Genomic DNA, 26,941 nt, shown 5'->3' on the forward strand with positions numbered 1-26,941 from the left:
TTATAAATGGTATTTACTTCTCAGTTAATTATTTTGCGAAATTGAAAGTACAAATAGAAACAAAACCCACACAAACAGAGTCGAGACGAAAAAAAAAACGTAGTCTCGTCGTCGGGTAATTTTATTCTTAGTCTTCTTATACCAGTTTAACGATATTAATTTCCAAGATTATTACAATGAAGGGTGACTTGTAAATACAAATTGAAGCAATTACAGTACAAAATAAACGCAAAACAATGACATTTTGTCCAAAGCCGAGACGATAAAAACTCTCGCCATCACGAGACTTAGTTCTCAGAATCCTCGTGGCATTTTAACGGTGTTAATAAAATTCCAAGTGTATTATTAGTATTTGATGATATTAAAATACAAATGGAATCATTACCAATACAAAATAAACAAAACAAAACAATGACATGTCGTCCCGAGCCGAGACGATAAAAACTCTCGCAACCGTGAGACTTTGTTCTCAGACTCCTCATAGCCTTTTATTGGTATTAATTTCCCAGCGTATTAACGTTATCTATGCTCATCAACATGCCAAAGGAAAGCAGTTGGTGCAGAACAAACGTAATCATACTTTTATGTTCTCTTCATTAACAATTACTGACTTTACAAATTAAGTAATATATATTATCTTTACATGTGGCAAATAGTTCTTTTTGTCTTATCATTTATTTTTATTACTTAAGCTTCTGGTGTTGCATAACCAAGGTACTGAAATATATCTAATTATCTAATAATAAATCATTTATGTAACTGGGATTTTTCAAATGACCGGTGTTTTGGATTATCGTTCCCTTCGATTGCGCTTTTGGTGCGTCTCGCCAAGCGTATCAGAACCAAATTGGTTTATTTTTAAACCACAGCATCGTTATACATCACTACAGATTGAGTACAAAGCTTTATATTAGTTTTCAGTGCAATTTTTTAAGAGTTGATTTGTGACGTCTCTGCTCTATATTAAACAAAAATAGAGTTGTAACAAAACTCAACTGAGTTTCAGACTCGAGTTAGTACTTGTATAGAACGACAACGTTATTTCCATAACAGGTACCACGTGTGGAGCAGGTTCTGCTTACCATATTACTTAATTTTCGGTGGGGCTCGTGTTTTTCTACATGTATGTTATGTTTCGTGTACAGCAACTGTTGGTTTTTTCCCCCTTTTTTGCTATGACATCATTTCATTTTCGACATATGAATTTGAATGTACTTATGAGTTTGAATGTACTTATGAATTTGAATGTACTTATGAATTTGAATGTACTTCTGAGTTTGAATGTACTTATGAATTTGAATGTTCCATTGACATCTTTTGCCTCCCTCTTACAAACTAGTTTAAATGTTGTCAAAAAAACAGAATGATGTTTGCAATACAAACTTTTGACCCAATGTCAGTAAAACTTAAACCTTCACGAAGACCGGTTTAAAACATCAAAAATAATCATTTAGTACTCATCTTTTCCTTTTTATCTTAAGTGATGATTAAATATATGTTTGTTTTTGATTTTGTAATTTCAATTTAATTCAAATTCAAATTCAAGTTTAAATCTCCATTACTGTGTTAAATAGTTTAAATGAATTTCGACACATTAAACGTTTTATCTGTTTTTAATGTACTACACAAAATACATTAAAATAAATGAGCTAGTTAGCAACAGACAGGTCAACGCTGGTCATTTGTGACCAGACATGTGTTGTAAGTCAATATTGTTGTTCATTTCATTATATTAGCATAATTGATTCTATGATTCATATTCAAAACATTATACAAAAATGAATGGAGTTTAAATATACTCTTACTTTAAATAAACTTTTAATATAATGATTATTTGTGCGATGAATAGAAGATAAAGACCCTCTATAAAGGGGCCAAGTACGATTAAAAAATTTGAAGTGAAATAATATTTTTGTAAAGAAGCATTTATCATTACTAACATTAAATAGAAATTTGAAATACGATCTATAAAAAAATATGTGTTAAGTATGAAATGAGCAACAGTTAGATTGAAATTGACATTTTCCATGTGGCCAATAATACTTGATGTGTCATATCTTTTCTGCACCGCAGACTGAAGATTTTATCAGATATGACAGAATTACTTTCTACATCTAAACATCTCGCTACCGAAATCTAAACAGTTAATGAAATCAACATTGAAATATCACATGTGACGGGATATACTAAATAAAATTGTCAGCAAAAAAAAAAGATAGCATCGACAAAGCTACATTTTCCTTTGTACATGACCTCGAGGATACATATCACAGTGAACTTAAGCATTATTTGAATATTTATATTTACTTTGTTCTTTTATCATAGAGAAGAAACAATGTGGCGAGGTGATACGAAGTGAGAATTATAACGAATTTTTGTGAACCGTGGACTTAACTAAGCAATTACACTGAAGGACACCTTCCATAAATTACAGAACTGTTCAAACAAAAATATCTGTATAAATATCAAATGTCGATTTCATTGAAGCATTTCTTCTGTTTACCTCGTTATCGCTCATTTGCACAAACGTTTATTTAGGAATTAACTAATTAGTGCGCCAGATTCTTGTCAGGAATTAGAATATAAGCTGTTAAGTGAAACTGTTTTTAAATTCTACAGGTGCGCATTTTGTTTATATCGTACTTATTGGCCGGTGTAACATGTCATATGGAAGGATTAGCGTACATTTTATATAATTATGTTACGGTTTGTGTATGTTAAGGATATATAGGCGGGATTTATATTTAAAGTGTCAATTATTTTTGTATAGATCGCGGAGTAATAGACCGTGCTTAATCGATAAGACGAGAACAGGAAACCCCACAAATACCTCACGTTATATCAGTTTCGCTTTAACCACGAGATTTCACCTATCATTGTTTTTGAGTGGATATTTTTCATAACACGTCGGGATGACTGTCCCAAGTTGTCCAAAACTTAAAGGTAGGTGAAATTTATTTGTTTACCTTTTTAATCATGAGAAATCTTATTAAAAATGCTTGACTGTAAAGATTCAGACTTGACTTATTGATTGCAGTTTAATAGATTAAATTATACGGATGAATATTTGACCTGACTGGCTTACTCGTTTGGCACGTGTATTTCGCTCTTTTGTTTTTACGAATTAACTGGTTAAGGTGGTCTTAGTAAACCAGTAACATACAACTTTATATGTTTGACCTAAAATATGACTTTTTTCATTTTTGGATGATTTGTACGTAAATTAATTGTAAGTGTATTGTTATTATTATTTATTAATTATGAATGAATGAATGAATGAATGAATGAATGAAATTCACATGTATACCACTAGTGGTTGCAGGCATATATAATAAAAACAAAACAATTATATACACAATACAAAAATTATAAGTTATTATTATTATTATTGGCGAATCCATATATTTGCATAAGAGGGTCCACTGACTACCTAAGAGGATGCCCGCTCCAGTCATACTTCAATTTTTCCAGCAAAATGATTCCAACCACACTGGGCCTGGGTCCTTGTCATCCCCCCTAAATCGGCCTCTGATAATTATTATTATTATGTGATCAATTAAAATTGTGTCCTTAGTTAAAGCCTAGCAGTAGAAATGTAAAGTCATGTTACAGGAAAAATAATTCGAGGGGAGACACTGAAATAAAAAAAAATCACGATTTAACAGCTTTATATCATGTACGTTTCGAAAATGAAACATGGTTACATATATAAACAATTCTGTTTTTTTTATGACAGCTTAATGTTTCATGTCTAATGTTTGACAAATCTATCAAAATTATTTGATTTTTTGTGGCCTTGATAATTTTAAATAGACAAAAAATGCTGTGGTTTTCAATATGTTTTCCACATAAAGCAAAGGTCAGCGGTTGTCGGCTCTATCTCTTATAGAATTTTTATTAAAAAGGAACAAAATAGAAGTAGTTTCTTGACTGAATAACTCTGTTTATAATTATCCATAATATTTTAAATTATTCGTCTTAAATATGAACCCACTGACTGAATGTATTGTTTGAAGGAATGATCAAAGTGTGTGATAGAATACAAAATATTTGTGAGGTGATTTTTGATAAGATCAGGTTTTTAAAATGTATTAAACCATGACATATAAATGATATCTAGATCATAGCCTAACTGTTATCGTCTTTCCTCATTAATATCACATAGACATTCTTTGTTCAAACTCGAGGGGACCAAAATATTTAAAGAATATATCATTAGTTGCAAGGCATTCCCAGTTCCTTTGTGCAGTACTGGTAGTGCTTTAGAATGCTTATATATAGTTTGGAAAAGCGGCCATTAACAATAAAGACATATAGAACGCACCTACTTTTTCGTTAGCATCAAAAAAGTTATTAAAAAGTTGACAAAGAATTATTTAAAACTGTGTAAACAAGAAAATTGAATTTGGAATTAGAAATGGTATAAAAACCTCGTGGTATCACTGTAACGTGTATATTGTCACCTCAATAAATAAATTCAGTCAAGAATTTACCTTTTAAATTTAAAGATAAGGAGTAATATAAGTAGTATGATTACCAACGAGACAACCAAAATCCACCACAGTCAATGCAAATCATCGTCAACTTTGTCTGTGTTACAATCTGAATGGCTTCATTATTTGGATTTACAAATGTTTAATTCAAAAGAAAATAAACTGTCTGATTCCATGATTTATTTGGATAGCCCTCAACTGAACTCAAAGCTTATTACGTCTGGGGGTAAACACATGGAAAATGTTTTGTCAAGAAATTCATTTCTTGTACATTTCATTGCTTCTAATAAAAAACATTTCCGTTTTTTTTCTTTAAAAAAATCTTCTTTTTCTTTGCCACTGGCATTGCAATAGTTTTAAATTAGTAAACCTTAATTTATCTGATCAATTTGTTGCTTTAATAAGAGTTGTTGAACTCTGAAACTTGTGGACGGAGCATGTTTAATCAGGGATGCACAATGTATGCATTAGCTTTCTAGTTAATTCAACTTGATAGTTCATCCATATTACAACTCTCATATTGCCCATAAAATCAGACAAAATCAAATAACTCTGAGCAGATTTTGTCTTCATGCAATTGAGGAAACAGCCTATTTAGGAAGAGCAATGGGATACATTGGACGTAACAATCTATAAAGAGAAGATAAAATATAAATGCCGAATAGTTACCGGTCCTCTCCGGGGACGGGTTTCATATTACAATAGTCGTTCTCCAGTGTATAAACCTTTTAATAACGCATGAAAAACGAGAAGAAATAAATATAAAAGTTTTTAGAAACACGTTGTAATAGAAGAATCATATAAATCTTTTGAGAGAAAAATGTAATTTGTATAAAGAATAAAACATGGCAGTAAAAATAGATAGCTTGTTATTGATTATAAAGAGATTCATCATTCGATTCAGAATCGGCGCAGGTGGTAAAATACCGATCTACCTTATGTTAAAAAAGGGGGATGGTGATTGAGTAATTTTTATTTTTAATTGATTATTCATCAACAAGTTCATTCATGAAGTTAGTATATGTACTTTATCAACTGTATGATATACATGTTATGTGTTTTGATCGCTCAGTTGATCTTAATTAATTTCAGATGTTGGATAATTAATAATTTTGTAATAAAGATTTCAAGTCATGACTATGATCACGTCTCTTTTAATACACTCTTTCAACGCAAGTTTTTGCCACTATAAGCACTTCTACTTTTTAAAAAACAATTCAGTCTTTTTTTACTCTGAAAGATTGCTCTGATATTTAACATTCCCTTTGTCAAATAAATGTTGCATGAATGCAATACAACTGATCATTTTCTCTCGAGAAGATGTGGGACATGTATGATAGAGAAATATTGACGAACGCCATTTTTTTCTTGAGGGCAAAACTACAGGTTAAACAAATCTTTCCGGTTGTACTACATGCAAACACATGATCTTCTTGTTTTAACGGAAACAATTAGGGCTCAAATTAGTTCTTGTATACGTGATAACAAGCAAAAAATATGTATGACAAAACAAAATTTCCAAGGTTTAAATTTTCATCAAAGGTCCGTTTCTTTTAATTGTTAATATCGTTTAAGCCACTTGACATTAATACGACAAATCTGTTATAATAAGTATTATCAATGAGTTTTAATACGTAAATAAACATAATTCAGTTATAATGTGTTAAAATTTGACTTTAAAAAATTATAAATACTTTCTCTAAAAACAGATTTTTGCAATAATTCGCTGTAGGTTAATCCATTTCTATTCATATATTTAATCAGGTGGCACTAATTTGAATAAATTAACATAAACCGTGAAATACTTTTCTTAAATAAATTAACAGTATAAGATTATCATACAAAAGTAGTAGCCAGCTGCCATTTTAGTTATTGTTTATATATGAAGTAGTGATTTAGTTTTGCTATACAAAACATTCAAACACTTACAAGAGTTAATAAGATTAACATAATACAATTATCAAACAATTATCTTAAGTTTCGTCAGGTGCTTGTCAGCTGTCAATATTTATTTATCAGTGATTGTTTTGATTACCTGTAAAATGACCACAAACATGTCTGGACGTTGTCTAGTCAATGATAACGATTGCAATCTGATCTTGATGTATCACACATTTCTACTCTGTTAGAAAAAGGGGGTCGTCTAAATAAGTCATTTCAAAACCTCTAACACTTATAACTGACCCGGCAGAGGTACTTTGGGAAAAACAATTATTCGAGCCCTTCCCCCTTTTCGATTCTTATTTAATTGATAGTAAATAGTAAAGGCAAGTTATTTGTACTAAGTATATAATACGTTCGTACGATACAGAAAACGTGAAAATAATTTGAATTAATAGAGAAAAAAAAAATAACGCATTTTGAAAAAAAGGCGGAAGGCAAAACAAAATTGTCCTGTTTCTTAAGTACCTATGTTACCGACTATAGCCCAACCCCAGTAAATAGCTAAACAGGCCGTCAGACTAACTACTAACACCAGAATACGTATATGGATTTAACATGCAACTCAATTCCAAATTAAAAAAAATCGTAGGCCATTGAATTTGTTTTCTTTAAAGGATATATACTATTTCCTGTTCTACTATTGTTTAAGTATATTTTATTTCCTATCTTAAAGTAATTCAGGCAATTGCATATCAAATGTGTAAAATCAAATAAAAGGGTTCATTAGTTTTGATAGTGATGAAATATACTGTTGATGCTTTTCAACTGTATGATTTTGAACAGACAGTTCGAAGCGTCCATTTTAACGTCTTTGAACCGACAGTTAGTTTCCAGATGACAATTGACTGATTATTTTTTTTTTTGTTGCTTAACGTTCAGTGGCAAACATTTCATGCATTTTCAGGACTAAAATACATCAATTTGTGTATAATAATAACGTATAATAAAAAAAATACAAAAGTATTCTACAATGTTGCCTCATGGGAATTTACATATTATTATCCAGATGATCTATTATTACGTTTTAGTAAATTACTTGTATCGCAGTTATAGCCCTTGACATAACGCAGTTTGCTTTATTGCTTGCCCAACGATCTAATACGTGCACAAGATAACTTAATCTACATTGAAATTTGTTAAACATGCGAACTGACCAAATAGAAATTAATATCTGACAGCCAGAGAACGTAGTGCAGAGAGCTGATATCTATTGATGGTTGATTTCTCTGAATGCTTTTGGTCTTTAAATCTTTACCTATGCATTGTTCACTTAATATTTATAATACATACATACATTATAATTGTAGAGGTGTTCCAATCTTAGGTGCTATAAAGTGTGGCTCGTTGAATTGTGTGTATCAGTAGAAGATGTCTATTATTGAATACCAGTTTCTTGTTTCGAACAGTGCTTTAAATGCATCCTTATGAGTCCCTGCTAATCGTTTCTACCATATGTTGGATTTATAAATAAGATATTTATGCATTTGGTTTGAGTCTATAATACATAGAGTACCACGCAGATAAAGTGGCGTCCAGTGGCAAATAGATCATGCATGTTTAATATGTATTTGGTGTGAGAATATACTATCTGATAAAAAAAATATACCTTTCTTAATTATTCTTATTTGAATTTAACAGTAGGCCTATATATAATCTAGAATTATTGACTTTATAATGTCTTGTCAAAGTTCAGGCCCTTGGCTTTGGGGTCCTTAATCGTGATAAAAATCTTCTCTATAATCCGTGCCTTGATGTCAAAATTCATGTAAATTTGCTATTAAAAAATCAACAGAAATTACTTCTAATAACTTCTATAATACGTGTATGTACAATTATATTATCATGGAATTAAGATGTATTTATTTACATATGATTTACTGAAGAAGGTGTCAAGTGTTGAGATGATAAGAGGAGATTTCAATGTTGATACTGATTGTTTATTGACTGTTTATTGATTGTTTATTGCGCAACTTTTATTATTTTAATCTGCTGTCCACTTATTCAAGCACATTTTATAGATTACTGTGACACCCTGTTTAGATTGTTAAAATAACACCAGAAACCGTTTTTGTAAACAAATTTAATGGTATAATGAAATAATATAATGGATTAAGATGTTAAATTTGTTTAAGCTCTTGTATATGTATTTGAAGTGCAAGTTTAATAAAAGCTGGGATTTTTTATGTACTTTGATTGACACGAGAGTGATTTCATTCGTATAGTTTTATTCATTTTTGAAGAATAAGACTTTAAACAAATTTGAATGGTTTACAAATACTTTGAACGTGTTTAAGTCATGCATGTGAATTTCTCAAACATTGATACAATTTTTTTTTTCCACATCAAGGAATGCTTTCGTGACAATCATGTTAATTTGAATGAGGTATATGTAAAATTGTAAAACAAACGAATGACTTGTTAGGAACATACACGATAAGATCAAAGGCACGTCAACTGTTTTTCCGCCTTTTCAAAAGAAATATAGTAAATTAATGCTAAAGACCCCTAATGACATTTTCGGGTCGAAAAAGGTTTAGAATTTGACACCAGTTTATTGTTAATAAACACCGTGTTTGAAAACGGTCCCTGTGCGTGCTACGGTGCTATATTACAGCAAGCCTCCGTGAAGACATTACCGGTTCGTTACCTTTCAATTGTTTATTACGTCACGTGATGGTTAATTAACAAAAAACAAGAATGCTATCTCGGGTATGATCGATAAGTCTTTATACCCATGTGATGTTCCGAACAATTGTCAGACATGTTCCCTTACAAAATCAGTCATATTTATCCGTTCATTAGCCATGCTATGATGGCTATCTTCTACACGCTTTGACAGGGTGGGTGACAGTTATTGTTCAAATCTTTAAATTGTCAATAGAACTAATCCATAAAAAGGAGAATTTGATACAATACGAATACTTTAGTCGGAAATTTGATTGTGAAGGAAGATGGAATTGGTTTTAAACAATACTGTTTCTATTTATATAGAAAAGAAGCGCAACAGTTGGTCAATGATAAACTATAAATTGCCATAATCAATGACTATGTTCAATGAATACTGAAATCAATTAAAAAAATATTTTGATACATGCTGGCAAGGACCGGTATATTATATGTTAGTGATACGTCCTTGATGCTGGGAACGGTATATCTAAATAAATATATATCATCTATTGATGAAACGTATCTTAGAAAAAAATAATTTTCTCAAGGTCTAAAAGTCTCCAGTCTTGAGCAATTAAGCTGGCCAATTGTTTTCTATTTTGATACATGAAACCTGGGAACACTATATCTATCTAATATATATATATTCCTAATGAAACGTATCTTCGAAAAATATTTTTCTCAAGGTCCAAAAATCCCCAGTCTTGAGCAATTAAGTTGGCCAATTGTTTTCACATGTTACAAAGTGCATTTACTTTTTTATAACTTATCACACTTGTACCTGTCATGTAAATGCCATATTGCTGTATTTTTTGTCTGTATTAACCCCCAAGTAATTGACTTGTTCATTTATACTACTCAAACATTTTTCACTATTTACAAGAGTGTTCATTCTGAGTGCAAACTGTCTGATTATGAAACGTGCTTTGATTTTAATGAAGATTCATATATAATGTTTACATTGAGCAGTTTACTTCAAACTTAATCAATGTTTATCAGTTACAAGCTACCTACATTAAAAGAGAGCTAGAAATGTAATTTTCATTCTCTATTGATTTCCGATACACCTGTCAGTTAGATATTCATATTTTCTCTAATTACCCGTACTTGTTGAACGACTATAATATTATGTTGGCCAGATATAATTCGATGCCCAATTAATTGATAAGGCCATTTGAAGTTTGCTCAGAGACGTTTGTTTAGAGAGTATAAGCTGTATCAACGTTAATAAAGGAAAAACCGCCATCTTCATTATTATTCAAACGTATGACATTCAAAAGTTCATTGTAATTTATTTAAACAGCTGACCTCAGATATGGTTATTAAGAAAAGTATGTAGTTTCATAAAGGTTTATAAATTAAAATTTCCGCTCTATAAAGCCTTATTATACAGTTGGTATTGTATATAAAAAAATCATATCTGTTTTTAATAGACCTCCGAGTTACTTAAATTGCACATTTAAAGATTATTTACTGTATAGTCCTTTTAATATTTATAAGATATTTGAAAAGGTATTGTCAAATATTGTTGTTAATATGCAAACCAACAATGGCGGTGTTTCAGCAATGTTATAAGCGAAAAAATTAATTGAAAATGTTCAGAATTGAAAATCAAAAATGGTGATATATAAAATGACATGATAGTTATTATTGTCACATTAAAAAAAAATGTGTTTTGAGTTTGATAATGAGGAACGTTGTCAATATGTTCTGCTGGTATCGATTTTAAGACACATGTTAACACAAAAAATGATAAAATATGCAAAAATATCTGAAACATTTGTAAACGTGTTACTACAACATTCTACAAGTTTAAAAGTATAAGACAACTAAAGAAAATATCCGAAAATAATCTACAAACATCTAATTAAAATTATCAATGATGTGTATAAAATGAAAAGAAGGAAAGCGAGTACATTCTCGTAATGTTTTTTCTTCTTCAAATGTATAAAATGAAAGAAGGAAAGCGAATACATTCTCGTAATGTTTTTTTTTTCTTCAAATGTTACGCTCAGAAAAGTATCAGGTATGCCTACTAATCTCGACAGTCTGATAAAACATTTGTTAGAATGCAAGTAAGGGTGATGCAAGTGCGATACTGTCAATCAAAATATGGTCCTCTCAAGCACAAGCATAATACTACGTTCGTTTAACTAGAGGCTCACATGAGGCTGAATTCCTATAATGGCAGAAACTATACTTCTTCGTAGCTGCATAAAGAGAGTTTGAACATGTTAATGATCACCAAATGAATTTATTGTGTTCTAATTCATACATGTGTTGCTTAGAAGTGCTTCATAATTATTAAGAATCTATACATGCATTTTGAAAGGACGCCGGGTAGGCCATGTTCGTTGGCAAATCGATACAAAACACAGTTAAGCAGAATTTCGTAGGCACCAGTACAGTGATTTAGTGAATTTAGGAGCTTCAGGTCAATTTCCATTTTACTAGAAATTTCTCAAGGATTTTTTTCTAGAAGTCTAAGATTTTACATTTTTTTATTCCGTCGATAATTTAATAGAATTAGGGAGGGCAAATTTCATGTGAAGTTGCCTAGCTGGAACATGTCTTAGTCTAGATAGTGCAGTGTCATTTATTGGTCGTCAGGAGACATGAAGTGATTTCACCCGCTTCCACACCGACATTCGGTCTAAAAGTATTTACAAGAAGCCTACACATTTCTATTACTTCCTTGGGGTGTCCGGAACTGAATACCTACTTTATACCTTTTTATTGCACATGCCATTTTGTTTGTCACCAGTTGTAAAGTGATTCACAGGAACAAAAGTTCATATGTAAGATCATGTCTTGACGTTATATCTGGCTGGTACTGCTATCTCACCCGAAAGACAACACCGTGAAATTTAATACTCGACTTCATTAAAAGTCAATTTTATTGCTGATGATATAATAAAAAATCATAAATCAGTGGAAAATTTAAACCAAATTGAGTTTTTAATGTCTACCCAGGTGTAAGGGTCGATACGTATAGGAAATTAATTCATTTCATAAATCTTAATACATTTTGAAATAAGTTCTGGTCAAATTACGAACAATTCATATCTGAAATATTTATCTCGCAGATGACAAAAATCCATACTAAAACCAACATTACTTTAAAATATTAATTCGATTTATACAATTTTATTTCAGACGCTAGTTTGGTCTTTATTAAAGAAACAATTAACCTGAATAATTAACAAGGTCGTATTGAAATCTCACGTTACTTGAATATGTAAACGTTAACACATTTTCTAACACTTTTTCTGCAGTACATTACGAAAACATCACTTATAATGGCGCCATTAACTCATCTAATTTAGATTGAAGTATATCCTTTGTATGCTTGTATTGCAACCGGAAATCGTCTGCTGAAAAGTTATAATGAAAAATATTCTATGTATTACTGATTATATATAAAACAAAGTCGTTACATATGTTTCGTTAAATTTAATTATTTTGTTAAGTGCCCGTGGTAATTTATATGTTACAGTCAATTTAATAGGATTTTTTTAGGTTGAAAGTGAATTTTTATAAAATAAATATTAACCGTCATCTTTTCTGTGTTTACTTTAGAAATTTAGAGAGTTTGAAGTAATTAACTTCTCTTGAAGAGGTGCTTCACGGTCTGTACGTCTAAGTCCTAAATACATTTTCGCAGGGATGTAAGAAGAAGGTATACTTGAATGAAATAGACAATTGAGTTATTTTTCAAACGACTGAAGCTCGTACAAGGACATTTTGCGAGACGAACGAAAGCTAAACATTGTGAATTTCCAATTATTTTCAAATTGACAACACATTTTAAAGGCTGTCAACGTCAAATACGAATGAAGCTTTTGAAGGTACATATACTCAAGAAATTTGTTCCCTCTACAATTCATGTGGGTGGTGGCTGCACAACATTGTTTGATTTAGATAGAATGCATGTTAACCCTGTTGCCTGCTAATTTTAAGGTGTTGTTGTTTGAATATTCTGCATGTCTATTTAGTTTGAATTAACTTTAATCTGTGTTAAACTGAACATGTGAGCATTAAACGGACGTGTATAATGACCAGACGTCATAAACAGTTTTAGAGCCCCTTTAGAGAGAAAATAGATTAACCGCCTGTCTTTGCAAGCTTCTTCATTTTTTCAGTATTCAATTAAAAACTTTCAGCTGCGATTTTAGAGGTCTTCTAAAATTAAAAACTGTCTATATCAGCATGCGAAGTTCCAATTTCTGTCGATATTAGACATTCGTGGCATGTGACTGCAATTAGTCGAGGAAAATAACTATCTTCAACATGTTTGCTCGTTAGTTGGTACATTAGAGCAATTTACATGGAAATATGAGAAATTTGGGAAATGTTTTTTGTTATGTCGTGGTATATAAAAACATTTATTTTTTTACAAGAAATTCAATATCTCTGTGACTGCACTGTGTTGATTTAACCAAAAAAAAATGTTTAGACATTTTCATCTTTGGCATTAACTGTGCTCTCCAATATCTCTGTGACTGCACTGTGTTGATTTAACAAAAAAAAATGTTTTGATATTTTCACCGGTGGCTTAAACTGTGCTATCCAGATGGAAAAAGTCGTGTTTGTTTAATTTCATATTTTAAGAGGGCCGTAAAGTTACTTCCAGAATTGAAAAGTAAATATTACTAAGTTTTATATTTCATTCAAAACTAACTCAAATATTTTTATTGCTACTTTGAAAGTAAACATTTAAAATTAATATAAAACGCAATAAAAATTGAACTGTTAAATCACTGTCTTAAATAAATAGAAGGTATGTTTAAATGGCAACCGTTTTTCGAAGGATTCTAAAAAATTGTTGAATAATTTTCAACATGGTGGTATTTGTAACCCAGTATGTGATCATCTCACTAAGTACTGATAATTTCTCATACTAGTATTAATTTCGTAACAAAAACCAAAACTGATTAAAGTATTAACTCTCTCTATCAAATTTTCTATTTGTTATTCAAGTCATCGCTTGCATAATGATTTCACTACAATAAAATTATAATTTTATGAATGCGTAATCTGAGTTTTTGTAGGCGCGGTGTAACTAGTTAGCACCAAATTAAGTACTTCCAACTACTAGACACAATACTAAATCTATAATCCATAGACCGCTGTACTTAATAAACTTAAAGTATGCTGTCATCGCTAAAAATCAATGATGGTATCTTTTTGATGAAATTCCATGGGACGTTCCGAATAGACCAGAATTTGATCATCCGTGACGAGGAACTGCCCCCTAATGTTTCGTACAATGGCGTCAATCAGTAACAATTTGTCAGGAATATAAGCCTCACAGTTGGAGTCTCATTATACCTTAAAAAAGGGTTAATCCTCTATAATCATTTAAACAGTTTAGTAATTCGAAGGGAATGTAAAGACCGATATAATAAATCTCTGAATTTTGTTGAATTTTTCATACAGAGAGCGGATCTTATTTCGATAGCATGGTTGAGTGTTGTGTGTGTTAATATTCTTTTCGTTTTGTTGGGAGAATTTAATCTTTACTTTTCGAATTGTGAAAAAAAATGTCATCTTTTCCTCTAAATAGCTGTGAAAATATTCCAAATAAAGGTTTGTTGATAACTTGATGTAGATCGTATTTCCTTATTGATAGATTTGACTTGTGAAATACTAGATACAATATATTTATTGTAAAAGAATATTGTATAATTGTATATATGGAGCTACATATGTATTTATAATACATTTCATTGAACGCGAAGGATATGAGAAAAAATAACAAAACATATGTAAAGCAAGTTTTTGTATGAATTTGAGAAAAGGAACAGTGTGCAAAAATGAAGTAAAAATGGAATATAGTTTGAAAATCAGTGGAATAATATGAGAATAAATTGACGAACTGGGCGATTATTGATTTAGTGGTAACTGTGGCCGTCACAAATTTTTGTAATATTCAAAATCTTTTGGATAGTTTTGATTTGATTTGGAAATTTAATAAAACTGATTTGAAAAATGAATGATCATACTATATATATAAGTTTCCAACTGTCTCAGTCAGAGTTGACACTAAAAATGATTAGGCTGTTATTTTTAGGTCTCCTTTGGTCATTATATGTAAAGTTCTTCGATAGTTTCGTTACTCCTTGACTTTCAAATATTTGCCGTTGAGCGATTCTAATTAAGGTAAACCCAGAAAGTACTCCGGACGCATAACATGATTCAAGTGTTATCTTCATTAAGCTTAGCATACATAACATTCAGTGTGTAAAATTAAGAACAACGTAAAAAAACATTGATAAATTTCTTGGTGTGGATATTTTTTCCAAGCAAACAAACTTGAAGCAAACAAAAAAAACAACATATAAATACATTTTTATAATTTCTTATTTCCCACAAATTAATTACACAAATTTTCGCTTGATTTCAGGAGGTCTAAAGTGTTCATCGGACGTCCAAGTACAATGTGGTTCCCTGTTCCCTGGTCACCACCAGGATTGTCCAGTCGCTGATGCACGAGGAGGTTGGTTACAGTGTCTAGATCTCACAGAAACACTACCTGGTAGTGTGCCATGTCAGGAACGGGATTACGGCATCCATAGAGACAATGTGTGGGTACAAAATGGTTGCCAGGGAAACTTTTACACGTGCTATATTCCAGGTACGTTTACGTTTATATGTTCGAATTCAAAAAAGTAATTGATCAATGTCAACGTTCTGGAAAAAATATATAAAGTATAAGTCATTTGAAATAGCTGTTTTGTATGAAACAAAAAACAAAAAATACATCAGAAATAGAGACAAAAAGATAACAATAAAAAAGATATTAAGCATATTTTGGTAAACTAGTTTTAGAAAAAAAAACTTTGTCGTGTACTAACTAAAAAATAATGAAAAATCAGTAATATTAGAGCTTGAAATTTGGACTCGCTGGACAACTTTCAATCGATCTCTGTCTGTCATTTCAAACCATGTTTAGTCAAAATTTATATATTTTTTTTTTCATTTTTCAGTCTCTCCGCCTGGACCTATAAACGAAAGAACATTAGAATGTAGTAATAAAAAAGATCAATCATATACACAATGTAAAATTGACGGTGCATATCTAGTGGACAAAGTTAATATGAAAATTCAGTTTCAAGAAAACAAAACGTGTACGGAAGGAATTAATTACGGAATTGTGGCGGATAGTATTTTTGTTAAAGATGGATGTAGTGGGATTTTTACTGTAGATTTCTTCCCAGGTATGTTTAAAAACTTAACTGGTAAAATTAGTCAAAATATTATCAGTTTCTACAAGAGCTCTGTCTACCAATAAAATACCCAAGTTTGAGAAAGAGGTAGGGTCAATATATTTGTAGATTTTCCCATGTGTGTTTCAAAACGGTATAAACCTAGTATCAGCTATTACAAGCAGTCTTTGTTTCCTGACTAAAAGTCCAAGAACTGGAATAAACTATGAGAAAGAGATAAGGATCGTTTTCACGTTTTTTTTCTCATCTGAAGCTTGCTTCGTGTGGTTTCTTTGAGGGTGTAGCAATATTTTTACTTAATATTCATCCAACAACAATAAATATTTACATTGCTTAAACTGCAATTGTGCAAGAATTTGGTAAATGTATGTTTGTTTATCCAAAAAGGTGTTTCAGAACGGTATTTTTATAAAAATGAACCAGTTACTTTTATTGTCTTTCTGAATTTGCTCTTGTCAAGGAACCTAAAACAGTCAAAGTAGTGACTTCCTTGTCAGAGATTTTGTTGCCCATGTCACAGTCGAATATATTCGCATCTCGTCGTAAAGTATGGACGATTTATATCTTGTACTTAATTGGCACATTAGGTACTGGGATGCCCTCTATTGACGTATATTTTGGATAGTCATGTTGCTGTCCTGTTGATGTTAACCTATTTCCTCCTTACTTTATAACTAAATACAAAAATCTGGTCTCTAGATCTAGATGAAGGGCCTAGGTGACACATAATCTTGCACCTCGAAATCCGAAACTGTGGGAGTTCCCTTGGTATGATCATGTTTATTTTCGTACAGTACTAATTGTCCTATCAGGATAAAATTACTGTAACACAGTGTTGTACTTGGTTTTTTTTTTTTTTTTTTGTAAATACAAAGGTTACGATTATAAACATTCTGGCGGTGTGTAAATTAAATACTTGGTTAAGTAATATTGACATTTTTTACTTAAATCATCTTTTTTCCTGATTGAACCTTTATACTGTACGGGCATAGCTGAATATTTAAAAATTCAAAAGAAATAAGCAAATGAAAAAAAAACTATATCCAAACTTTAAAACCAACAAAATATTGTAGATTTACATGTTTTCTTAAAATATTATCAAACGTTGAAATAAAAGTTAAAGATAACTTTATCTATTTAACATGTAAAATGAAGTTTAATATCGTGAAATTGGGATTGTGGAAATCTGCAACCTTTGGAGCTTCAGTCATGACACACTTGCGCAATCTTGGATATTCAATAATTCGTCGTTTTATGTACAGTATCTTCACACGACATGCTATGCACCTGTTGATCATCAAAAGAGTTCAAATTTCAGTGCATGTTTGCAACAAAAAATTTAAAACGTGATTATATTAGATTTAAAAAAAGGTAAACATAAATCTTATAGATAAGAATCTAGAACGTTTGTGAATAGCATGATGCATATTTTTCAAAGAGTACAATTTGTACATGCAATAAATTGATAAAAATTAGATTAACATAATTTATCACGAAAGGAATCCAGACAAAATTGTGACTAGTTATACTCTTCAGACTAAAACATCCTATTTGGAACACCTCACAAATTGATCGTTTTTTTGTCTATGGGGTAATTGGAAACAATCCATTTTTTTTTTCTTTTAGATATTTCATTAAATAATTGCTGATTTCCAGAAAAAAATATAATGTAGATAGAACGACATTCGTATAATGTACACGTTGATTCAGACTCGTTCTTTTCTGATTTGTCTAGAGTGAGGGGCTAATTTGCACAGGTTTCTGACAGTTTCTGTCTTGTAATCTGACATGCAAACATTTAATGTAAACATTTATCCAACTTACATTACACAACTACTGCGTGAAACTGAAAACCACATGTCTCAACCGTTTTTTTATGCAAATGTGAGAGAACCGAATTAGAAAGATAAATAATCTTCCGGCTTGAATTACCACTTTTATAAAAGCTTGGTTGTGTCAGTCGCCTTAATATATTTAAATGGGTTTTATTTATTACTTTCGTATAAAAACACTGAAAAGAATGTTTTTAAAGTGAAGCTGTAAATTTTCAAGATTGTTTGTTATCGTTTATTTATGTTTCCATATATTTTTTATTAAATGCATGATGTAAATGATGCACACCTTTAAAAATAAATCGTCTGCTGTAAAATATTTCTGCATAGATCAAGATAAAAATAAAAGATATCAAAATTTTGTAATATTGCTAGACCGTCGAAATACGAAGAAGACATGTTTTCCTTTGTCAAATAAAAGTCCATTGAATATAAACAGAATATTTACAAATCCTTGATTTGCTATGGAGTGCTGAGAGAAATTCAAAGTTGACAAAATATTTTTGAATGATAAATTGATTGTTGCTGGTAAAACGTCCAGTGGATAATATTTCATAAATATTTAGGACGATAACACATTAGCATACAGCAATGACTACAATATTTAAGTTCTGCAAGATGGGACGAATATGACGAAGGACGGGGAAATTTGGACTGAAACTTTTTTAGTTTAAAAGAAATCTTATCTTCCGTAAAAACATTACAAAAATAAAATTTGATAATTCACTGTAAACACATGCTTAATGCATGTTTATCAACAACAAAAAAACAAAGATTTATTATATATTCAGGAAGGCAAAATACCGAGATCAATGATAAGAGTATTGCCATATTACAATGTATCAAAAACACAATACCAACGGAGATACGTTAGTGCAATAATCTTTGGAGACTGTATAATACTACTCGATAAGCGGGTTTGTTGATTAAAAGTTAGTACTTTGAGCTCAGTATAATGCAAAATTGGGTACTTCCATATCATTTTGTTAAATTGATGCCAAAAATTGAAATATGATCTTTTATTTTCTCTGATCCAGATTCTGTCGCACCGCCACCTGTACAAAGATCATCAACAACGTCGACGACAAGTACAACACACAAACCTTCAACGACAACCACAACTTTACGAACGACAACTCCACACAAGTCCCCGTCAATCTCTTCTACAACGATCAAAAGTACAACTAATCATACATCAATCATTAATCCACCAACATCGTCTGATTCAAGCGGAAGTATCATAGTTCTGACAGCAGCCGCAGTATTAGGAGTCTTTCTTGTCATTTTAATTGCTACTCTTGCCATCTTGTGGTTTAGCAGACGATATCGTTGCACGTGAGTATTTAAATTTAGAATGTGTTTTAATGAATATTCATTATTTAAAAAAGATTATCATGAACGATCAACACTGGCAAGTTGTCTTATGATACATGTATATTCATGGCTTTTCCTTCTCGACTGTTATGTAATGCATTTCTGAATGGAAAAAAGGGGAGAACTATTTATTTATCTTCACGAAATATAAACTAACTACTCCCGTTTATTCTGAAAACAATTTTGAAGAACGAAAATATTAAGAACAACAAATATGTGAGGAAAACAGACCCTCAATCACAAAAAGTCATTTAAACAACATATATTAATAGGACAAGTTGTCAGTGTTGTCGCCTGTCTATCTGTATCATTATTCTATAAACTTTATTAAAAAGCTGAGCTTGTCGTTTTGTGTAGGTAAATGGCCAACGTAACTAGACGTTACTGGTGCATCAACTCGTTTCGATGTTTTGCAAAAATGGCAAAGTGCACTCGATCGGACGTCTAATTACTCTCCACTTATAACTTTTTCATCCTTTTATGAAATAATTGACCATCATAAAATTATACGAATGTACAAATAAATGGGACATGACGTTAATCGCCATTAAACAACCAAAATAAAGTCATTACCAACTTTTCATAGATGCTTTTCTTGTATCGTACTTTTAGTTTATGGGTGCCGTGTAATAAAGAAAGGATCTTTTCATAATGAGACATCATCATTCGGATTGTAACTAGTAAAACACATCTTAAATTGGAATTAAATTAATGGTTTAAAACCACAAAATATACATTAGATAATAAACGTTTAACATCAAAAAGACATTTTATTATAATCAAGTTAATAAAACGTCTTTATCCATAATAAGTACATAATTAGTGTTTTATATTCTTTCTTAAGGGTGATTTCGGTCTAAGTCTTCCCTTATAAGTATTGCCCTAAACCGTTATTGGTTTTTTTGTTGTCATAAAAAGATTTTTTTTCAATTTTCAATTTTAAGTGCATTGTTTAAGTGTATTTTGTAACAAAGGTTTATGCTATTTATATTCAAAATAACCTGATAACTATTAACATGTTTAAACACAACACACGTTTTTGTATGAATATATGGATACATATACAAACAAAACTCATGTTGCTGGTTTTTACTTTTGAATTGTTTGACATTTTGCTATTATTTGACCCATGTTAGCTTACTACCCAGCTTGGGTTTTAATACGACTGTAGTAGACTGTACCTACGATCAGTAACTGTTCAAATCTTTATCATTTTTCAGTCTTATTGGCAATCATACTACATCTCCGCATTTTTTTTTTATATCAGTCATGCTGCTTTTTGTAAGCATATTGATATCAAGAAATCGACAAGACAGAAACTATTGCGCATGCTTGAATATGAAATGCATTTTTTTAATATTTCAATTGATTTCATTTGCATTTAGAAAACATTAAGCAACATAAATAACGTTTCTAATTGAATCTGAATTGAACCAAGGTATAATTTCCATGTATTTCAATAGTGACAAAAGTCACAATGACAATAACACTTAGAATAAATCATTTAATGATGTAAATTAAAATGAAATATTTTCTACGACGTTTTTATCAATATAAACGGTTAATGTCACTTTTACATGAAACTAATTGTCGACTTGATCTGATTTTTTTTTTCTAAAACTAAGGAGAAAAGCACACGTCTTTTTATCAATGCTTGCTTTGTTCTTGTTCTTTTCGGTGAAAAAGGAACTATCTTCAAAGAAAATTTCAAATTCTCACCATTTATACAAATTGTCCTTCGGATGTGATCTAAAATGACTATTGAAATTTACAGCATATTATTTAGGTCCAAGCAGTAATCTCAGTCATTGAAATATCTTATTTCAAATTTTATTTTTTACCGATTTCCCGTTTTATTTTTACGGATTTCCAATTTAGCTACTATTATCATTGACTTCACATGACTATGGACCCTGAAAATCATTAGTGCTCCTAGAATTACGGACTTGACGGAATAGACATAATACTTATAAGCATAAAGGAAGGCTGTTCGCAGTTTTTATCTGCCTGTGTGATCTTTGAGATAACAAGCATTCGATCTTTTTTTCAAATTGAATTAAAAAAACAACCTGAGAAATTGACACATAACAGCGAGAAATGCTTAAATTACATGAAGTAAATTAACAGCTTAAAGACAGCCTTTGTCAGATAAGTAATTATGACCATTAGCATACGTTGAAAGGACAATTTGACTCTTCAAAGTTCGTCTTTATTTCTTAGAAAAGGGGGACAAATGTTAATTTACTGCGAGTATTCTCGTAGAAATTATACGAAAGATCTTATATTTGATATGCCAATTTGATTGACAAGAAAAAGCATTAATCAGATATATCCTTAATTTTTACCCCGCTCACCAAGCTATCATTTTTCTTTAAGTAAACGTAAAATCTGGTTTCGTACTAAACATAGCCTATGCATTCGAAAATGATAGATTTATACACAATTTTAAGGCAATAAAACACGAGATGGCATATACAACCGCAGACAAGTGGATAATTGTTACTCATACAGGAGAGAAAAATAATATTGAAGCAGTATATATTAGAAATACAGATAATAATAGGCTACTTGACTTACATATCTTAGCTTTATAAATGTAATACAATTTGACAAACGACCTAAAGCCATTACACTGCATTAATGAGAACTCTGTAATGTGAAAGTATAACCGAACGTCAGCTATAAAACAAACTCGATATAATCAACAGTTAAGTACATTTTACTTAAGCTTAACGCGTCCGTGCCTCTCTGTGGTATAATGGTTGGTTTTTAGTTTTCGCTTTCCGCTTCAGAGTATCGGAGAGTTACGATTTGTTCGCAGGCAACCGAATGCAATGAAAACATCAGTTTTATTATTTTATTTTTCAATTAGTAACGTTTTATTATGGTTAATGAAAGTAATGTTGGTTAATGTGCATGACAATTATGAATATTACATAAATATATGATTGACACTTTACACTTCAAAAGAGGAAACTTGCATACGGTTTAAATGCTGAAACATTAGAGGATGTTAATTAAAATTCAGGTTTATTTGCATGTTGTTGACAATGGCAGACGATTTTCTTAGCTTGAAGCGTCTGTAGTGCACTCAAAATGTGACACTGCTCGTTGACATGCAAAAGTGGTATTAAAATTGTATCAAAGAACACACTCATACATGTATCATACTGAATATGAATTTATGGTAATGAATAATAAATAAATATATGATAGATATATTAATGTAAAGTTTTAAAGATTATCTTATCATTTCTACTTAACAATGGTCCTAAAATATTTTACAAAAATGTGTATTTCTTCACTTCCCATAATGTTACATTCTACCATTTTTCATTGTCCAGAAGTGGTACCTTCTCTCGTGTTCTTACTGTCGAGACCACAATTAAATCATTAACCCTTTTGTTTTTTTCAGGAAACGATATTTAGAGAGAAAATCAGATGGTCCAGGAACTCTCGAGGGTCCTTCGGTAGGTAAACTACTACCGCTCAAGTTTAACAAGGTATTCAAGTGTTTCTCGGAGCTCCTCTAGACTAACTCTATAGTTGGTAACTTTGGTTTTTGGGCTTTATGTTTTATTTATTTTACAATGTGTAGTTTGCTTAGTTTGTTTAGTTGTTCGTCCTTTATATTTTATTTTATGTATCCATGTATGAGGTGTAGTCATACAATCCGACAACCATTTATATTCTTTGAAATTTAAGATTTGAAAAGTATTGAGAAGGATTTTAGTTTGCTTTTAGTTATTGCATTTTTGGTTGTGAAATAAGAAGATCTCATTGGCTCTAGAAACAAAAGTTTTTTTTTTAAATGGAGCAGAAAGGATGAGGGTGGATGTTATTTTGTCAAAATGTACACAAGCTAATAAACAAACCCAATGTATTAGAGATATTGCCGTTTTTCAACTAAAGGACATTTAAAAAAAAAAATAAACTATTCTGTATTTTTTACCAACACGGAATCTACATTCCAATCAAAAAGTCCAACACATAACGAGCTTTTACTGATATAAGTTCAAGTACGCATTTAAAGTTTTGTATTGCATGTAGTATTTAAAATTGCATGTTACATGTTACACAGTTACCTTGTTTCTTTGATCTTGTATTAGTCACATGTAGTTATTATGCAATGCTATTTTATTTCTGTTTTTCTTCGGTTTACAAGGCGTTTAAAAATATTGATAAAAATGTTTTATTGTTTGATTTTATTTTTTGCTAGTAATTCACGTGATCAAACTGACTGAATATTATTATTTTGCCCGGATTTGATTTACAGTACATGTACCCATTTTCTATCATACAAGTTAATCTATCGGATCACATTACCAAGAGTCAACTGTTTTCAACAGTATCTTTATATAAAGTGTATTGCAATGTTACTGTCTGACCAAGTTACATAGAGTGCAGTCTAGTAATTAAATATGACTTTTCAACGGCATATTTAAACAAGGTCTAGTAACAACATTTAAAATTCTTTACTTCAATACGTTTTTCCTGCATGAAGGTTTATTATTTTGAACCGTTGACGTTTAAGAATTTGATTCCTTTTTTGTTTTCAAAAATCAGTTTGACACACGTCAATTATATCAAATAACATTTGGATATTATCTTACAACCAATCCATTGTGCTATCATTGAACAAGCTAATTTCCCCACAGATAACGAAATCCTCTCATGGATCTTCGATTAATAAAGTACTGCAATCCCAGTCAATGGAGAATAGATAATGACCATAATTTAATAAATTAATTGTATTTACCATAAAGCATTTAATATCCCAACGATGTTTCAAATTGCAATAGATTATTTCAATATAGACCTTATCTCTAATATAAATGTGTGTTTGCTTTTAGTTGCTAAGTTTTGTCTTGAATCTATGCACTGCATTATCATGCAGATAAAACATTAACAGAAAACCATCCTCGTAAATTTTAAACTTTCACTTAAGAAATGCCCATTTTGAATTATTAAAATGGAATACCAAAGTTTAAAGTATCGTGTGCAAACAGCATTTGTCATTTTACAAGGAGTATGAAAATACGATTGAAAGTTCAGCATCTGAAAAAATATTTGTATTCTATTGACTAATATTCCTCTAAGTAATGTGAGTCAATGCTTTGCTACAATAGGAAGAAAATCTAGTAAATAATTTTGGACAGAAGAAAAACTTTCGAATTAGAGGGGAAATTGTAACATTGTTGTACTCTGAATGTGAGTTAGTATCTTACTCTCGCCAGATGGCTTAAATTATATAAATGTTTGCCCAACAATTACGCTCAAGTCTGTATGTAACCTCAAAAATGTTCTGTTGTAATGTTTTCAAAATAACCGGAACATTATGTTTCTTGTCATCGGTGTAGTAGAAATCAGGAAAGAGGGCCAACACGAGTGAGCCGTCTTTAAGTACGCAATACGAATAAACGTGTGTACAGTTTCTTAAAAATGACCAAAATCTTACTTAATCGTTTATTTTTTTTTTACTTTTTTTAGGGAAACATCTATGAAGAGATCTCAACTCACGAAGAAGTACCTAGTGCGCCTCCAGTTTATGAACGACAACCATTCATTGAACATGAATTTACTGGACATGAGTGTTCACTCGAACCAAATAACAATCCGAAAAATCCGCTTGGTGAAAACTATTTTATACTTGATCCGAAATATAGAGACTGCCGTACATTACCTAGGAATATGAATCATCCAGTGAACTTTGAACCGGATTTATTTCATTCAATTCCATCAGACGATCGTCCTTGTCAAATCCACCATCCGGTGGCGCGTATGGGATCGTTTGGTAACCATAGTGGCCATGGACACGAACCTGTGATACGAATGGGTACATTCAATCCCAAGATTCATCAGTACCCTTTAACACTGGGTCCCTGTATGGACCCACATATGATGCATAATAAACAGAATACACTTCCAGTATTAAATGGAAAATCCATGAGGATTTCCGATAGTGATGTAGATGAAGATGGATACCAGAAAATCGGAACATTTGGTCCACAACAAAAACATTTCCAGAATATACCAACAAGCTTTCAAAATGCTCCTCCACATTTTACAAACGTTCCACCAAGTTTTGCCAATGTTTCACATTTCCAGCCTGTATTATCAGAACAATGTCAGAATACTGACTCTAATCCTTTAATTTTTGATACGTCGTCCTGTTGATTTTATGAGATTGTTGTTGTTGATATTTATTTATAAGAATGACTTTTAAAATGAAAGTGAGCTCTTTTATTTTGTTTGCCTTTAAAAACAATATAGTTTCATAGTATACACTCGTAACTTGACAGTACATTAACAGAGGCGGATTTAGAGGTTTTTGCTGGGGGCACTTATGGTTGATTATATAGGGAATCAATGAAGCATGACTCGAGCGGGCCCACTCTTAGATAGTCAGTGAACATTTCTGAATCTGCCACTGATTAATAATATTCTGCCTTGTAAAGTAAAGAGACATCATATTGTCCGGTTTGTGCATATATCACCCGTCCCGTATCAGATTAAAGTTTGTAGTAACGGTAGTGTATTACTACCATGACTTGTACTTGTGGTCACATCAACTTGGTTACACATGTTCATTATGATGTAAACGTTTTTAATTGTAAACCAAATTAGGGTTTGACCTCGATTTCACGGTTTAATTATTGGGATGGATGTTCTATAAATACAGATGCATGTGTCTTTTATAGATGAGCACACTTATCCAGTTCAGTTCAATTGTTCTAAATATGACTCTGCAAAGGGAGTGCTTTCATACATTTTAATTACAGATCTGCCATTTACACACGGTTTGAAACTAGCTTTGGAAGTTTTTTATCTGATAACTCTTCGCCACGTGTTTGTTCAACAACGAGAATGGTCGAGCTGTGGTCTATTATAATATGATAATGACTTTCCATGTTTTTCTTTATTCTAGTAAAATGTATGCAGAAATAAAGCATCCTCGTACATATACAATGTATCAAGATAAATAACAAATGCATGCAGTTATAATTCGGTGCTTACAATATACATGAAATTAATATAAGTCGATGAGAAAACTTTACAAAACGGTTCAAAGGACGACAAACTAAGCAAGTTAGAAGGACCTCAGCAATGCGTAAATGTTCCATACCGTTAAGTACCTATAACAAAGACTTGGGATAGCTACCCTGTCAACAAATTATTTTTCCCTCGGGGGGGGGGATCTATTTTTTCGCGACAAGTCGAAAACATTTTTTTTCTTTCAATTTTAGCGTTACATATAGTGGCAGCTGAGGGGAAAACAAATTTTTTTTTCCTCCAAAAACTGGAAACAAACTTTTTTTCCAAAAAAATCCATAGCCCCCCCTTCCCCCCAGAAAATGAAATGGTTGTTGCCTTATTACAAATTTTAAACATTCAGATGATA

At 31.2% G+C, this 26,941-nt stretch overlaps 1 protein-coding gene across 3 annotated transcripts; it reads left to right on the top strand.

The window, feature by feature from the left end:
* Positions 1-2,776: 2,776 nt before the first annotated feature.
* Positions 2,777-25,772, top strand: LOC143082175 (uncharacterized). Of its 3 annotated transcripts, none has more exons than XM_076257751.1 (6): positions 2,777-2,943; positions 15,511-15,741; positions 16,094-16,324; positions 19,203-19,500; positions 22,955-23,042; positions 25,030-25,772. In XM_076257751.1, the coding sequence occupies exons 1-6, from the start codon at positions 2,913-2,915 to the stop codon at positions 25,714-25,716; spliced, it is 1,566 nt and encodes a 521-aa protein (XP_076113866.1). In that variant the 5' UTR covers positions 2,777-2,912; the 3' UTR covers positions 25,717-25,772. The 3 variants fall into 3 exon arrangements, with proteins under 3 accessions (XP_076113866.1, XP_076113856.1, XP_076113875.1); XM_076257741.1 differs by lacking the exon at positions 2,777-2,943 and adding an exon at positions 14,513-14,693; XM_076257760.1 differs by lacking the exon at positions 2,777-2,943 and adding an exon at positions 14,513-14,693 and having other exon boundaries at positions 22,955-23,009.
* The last annotated feature ends 1,169 nt before the right edge of the window (positions 25,773-26,941 follow it).

This window comes from Mytilus galloprovincialis, chromosome 1 (assembly GCF_965363235.1).
Source record: "Mytilus galloprovincialis chromosome 1, xbMytGall1.hap1.1, whole genome shotgun sequence".
Taxonomy (NCBI): domain Eukaryota; kingdom Metazoa; phylum Mollusca; class Bivalvia; order Mytilida; family Mytilidae; genus Mytilus; species Mytilus galloprovincialis.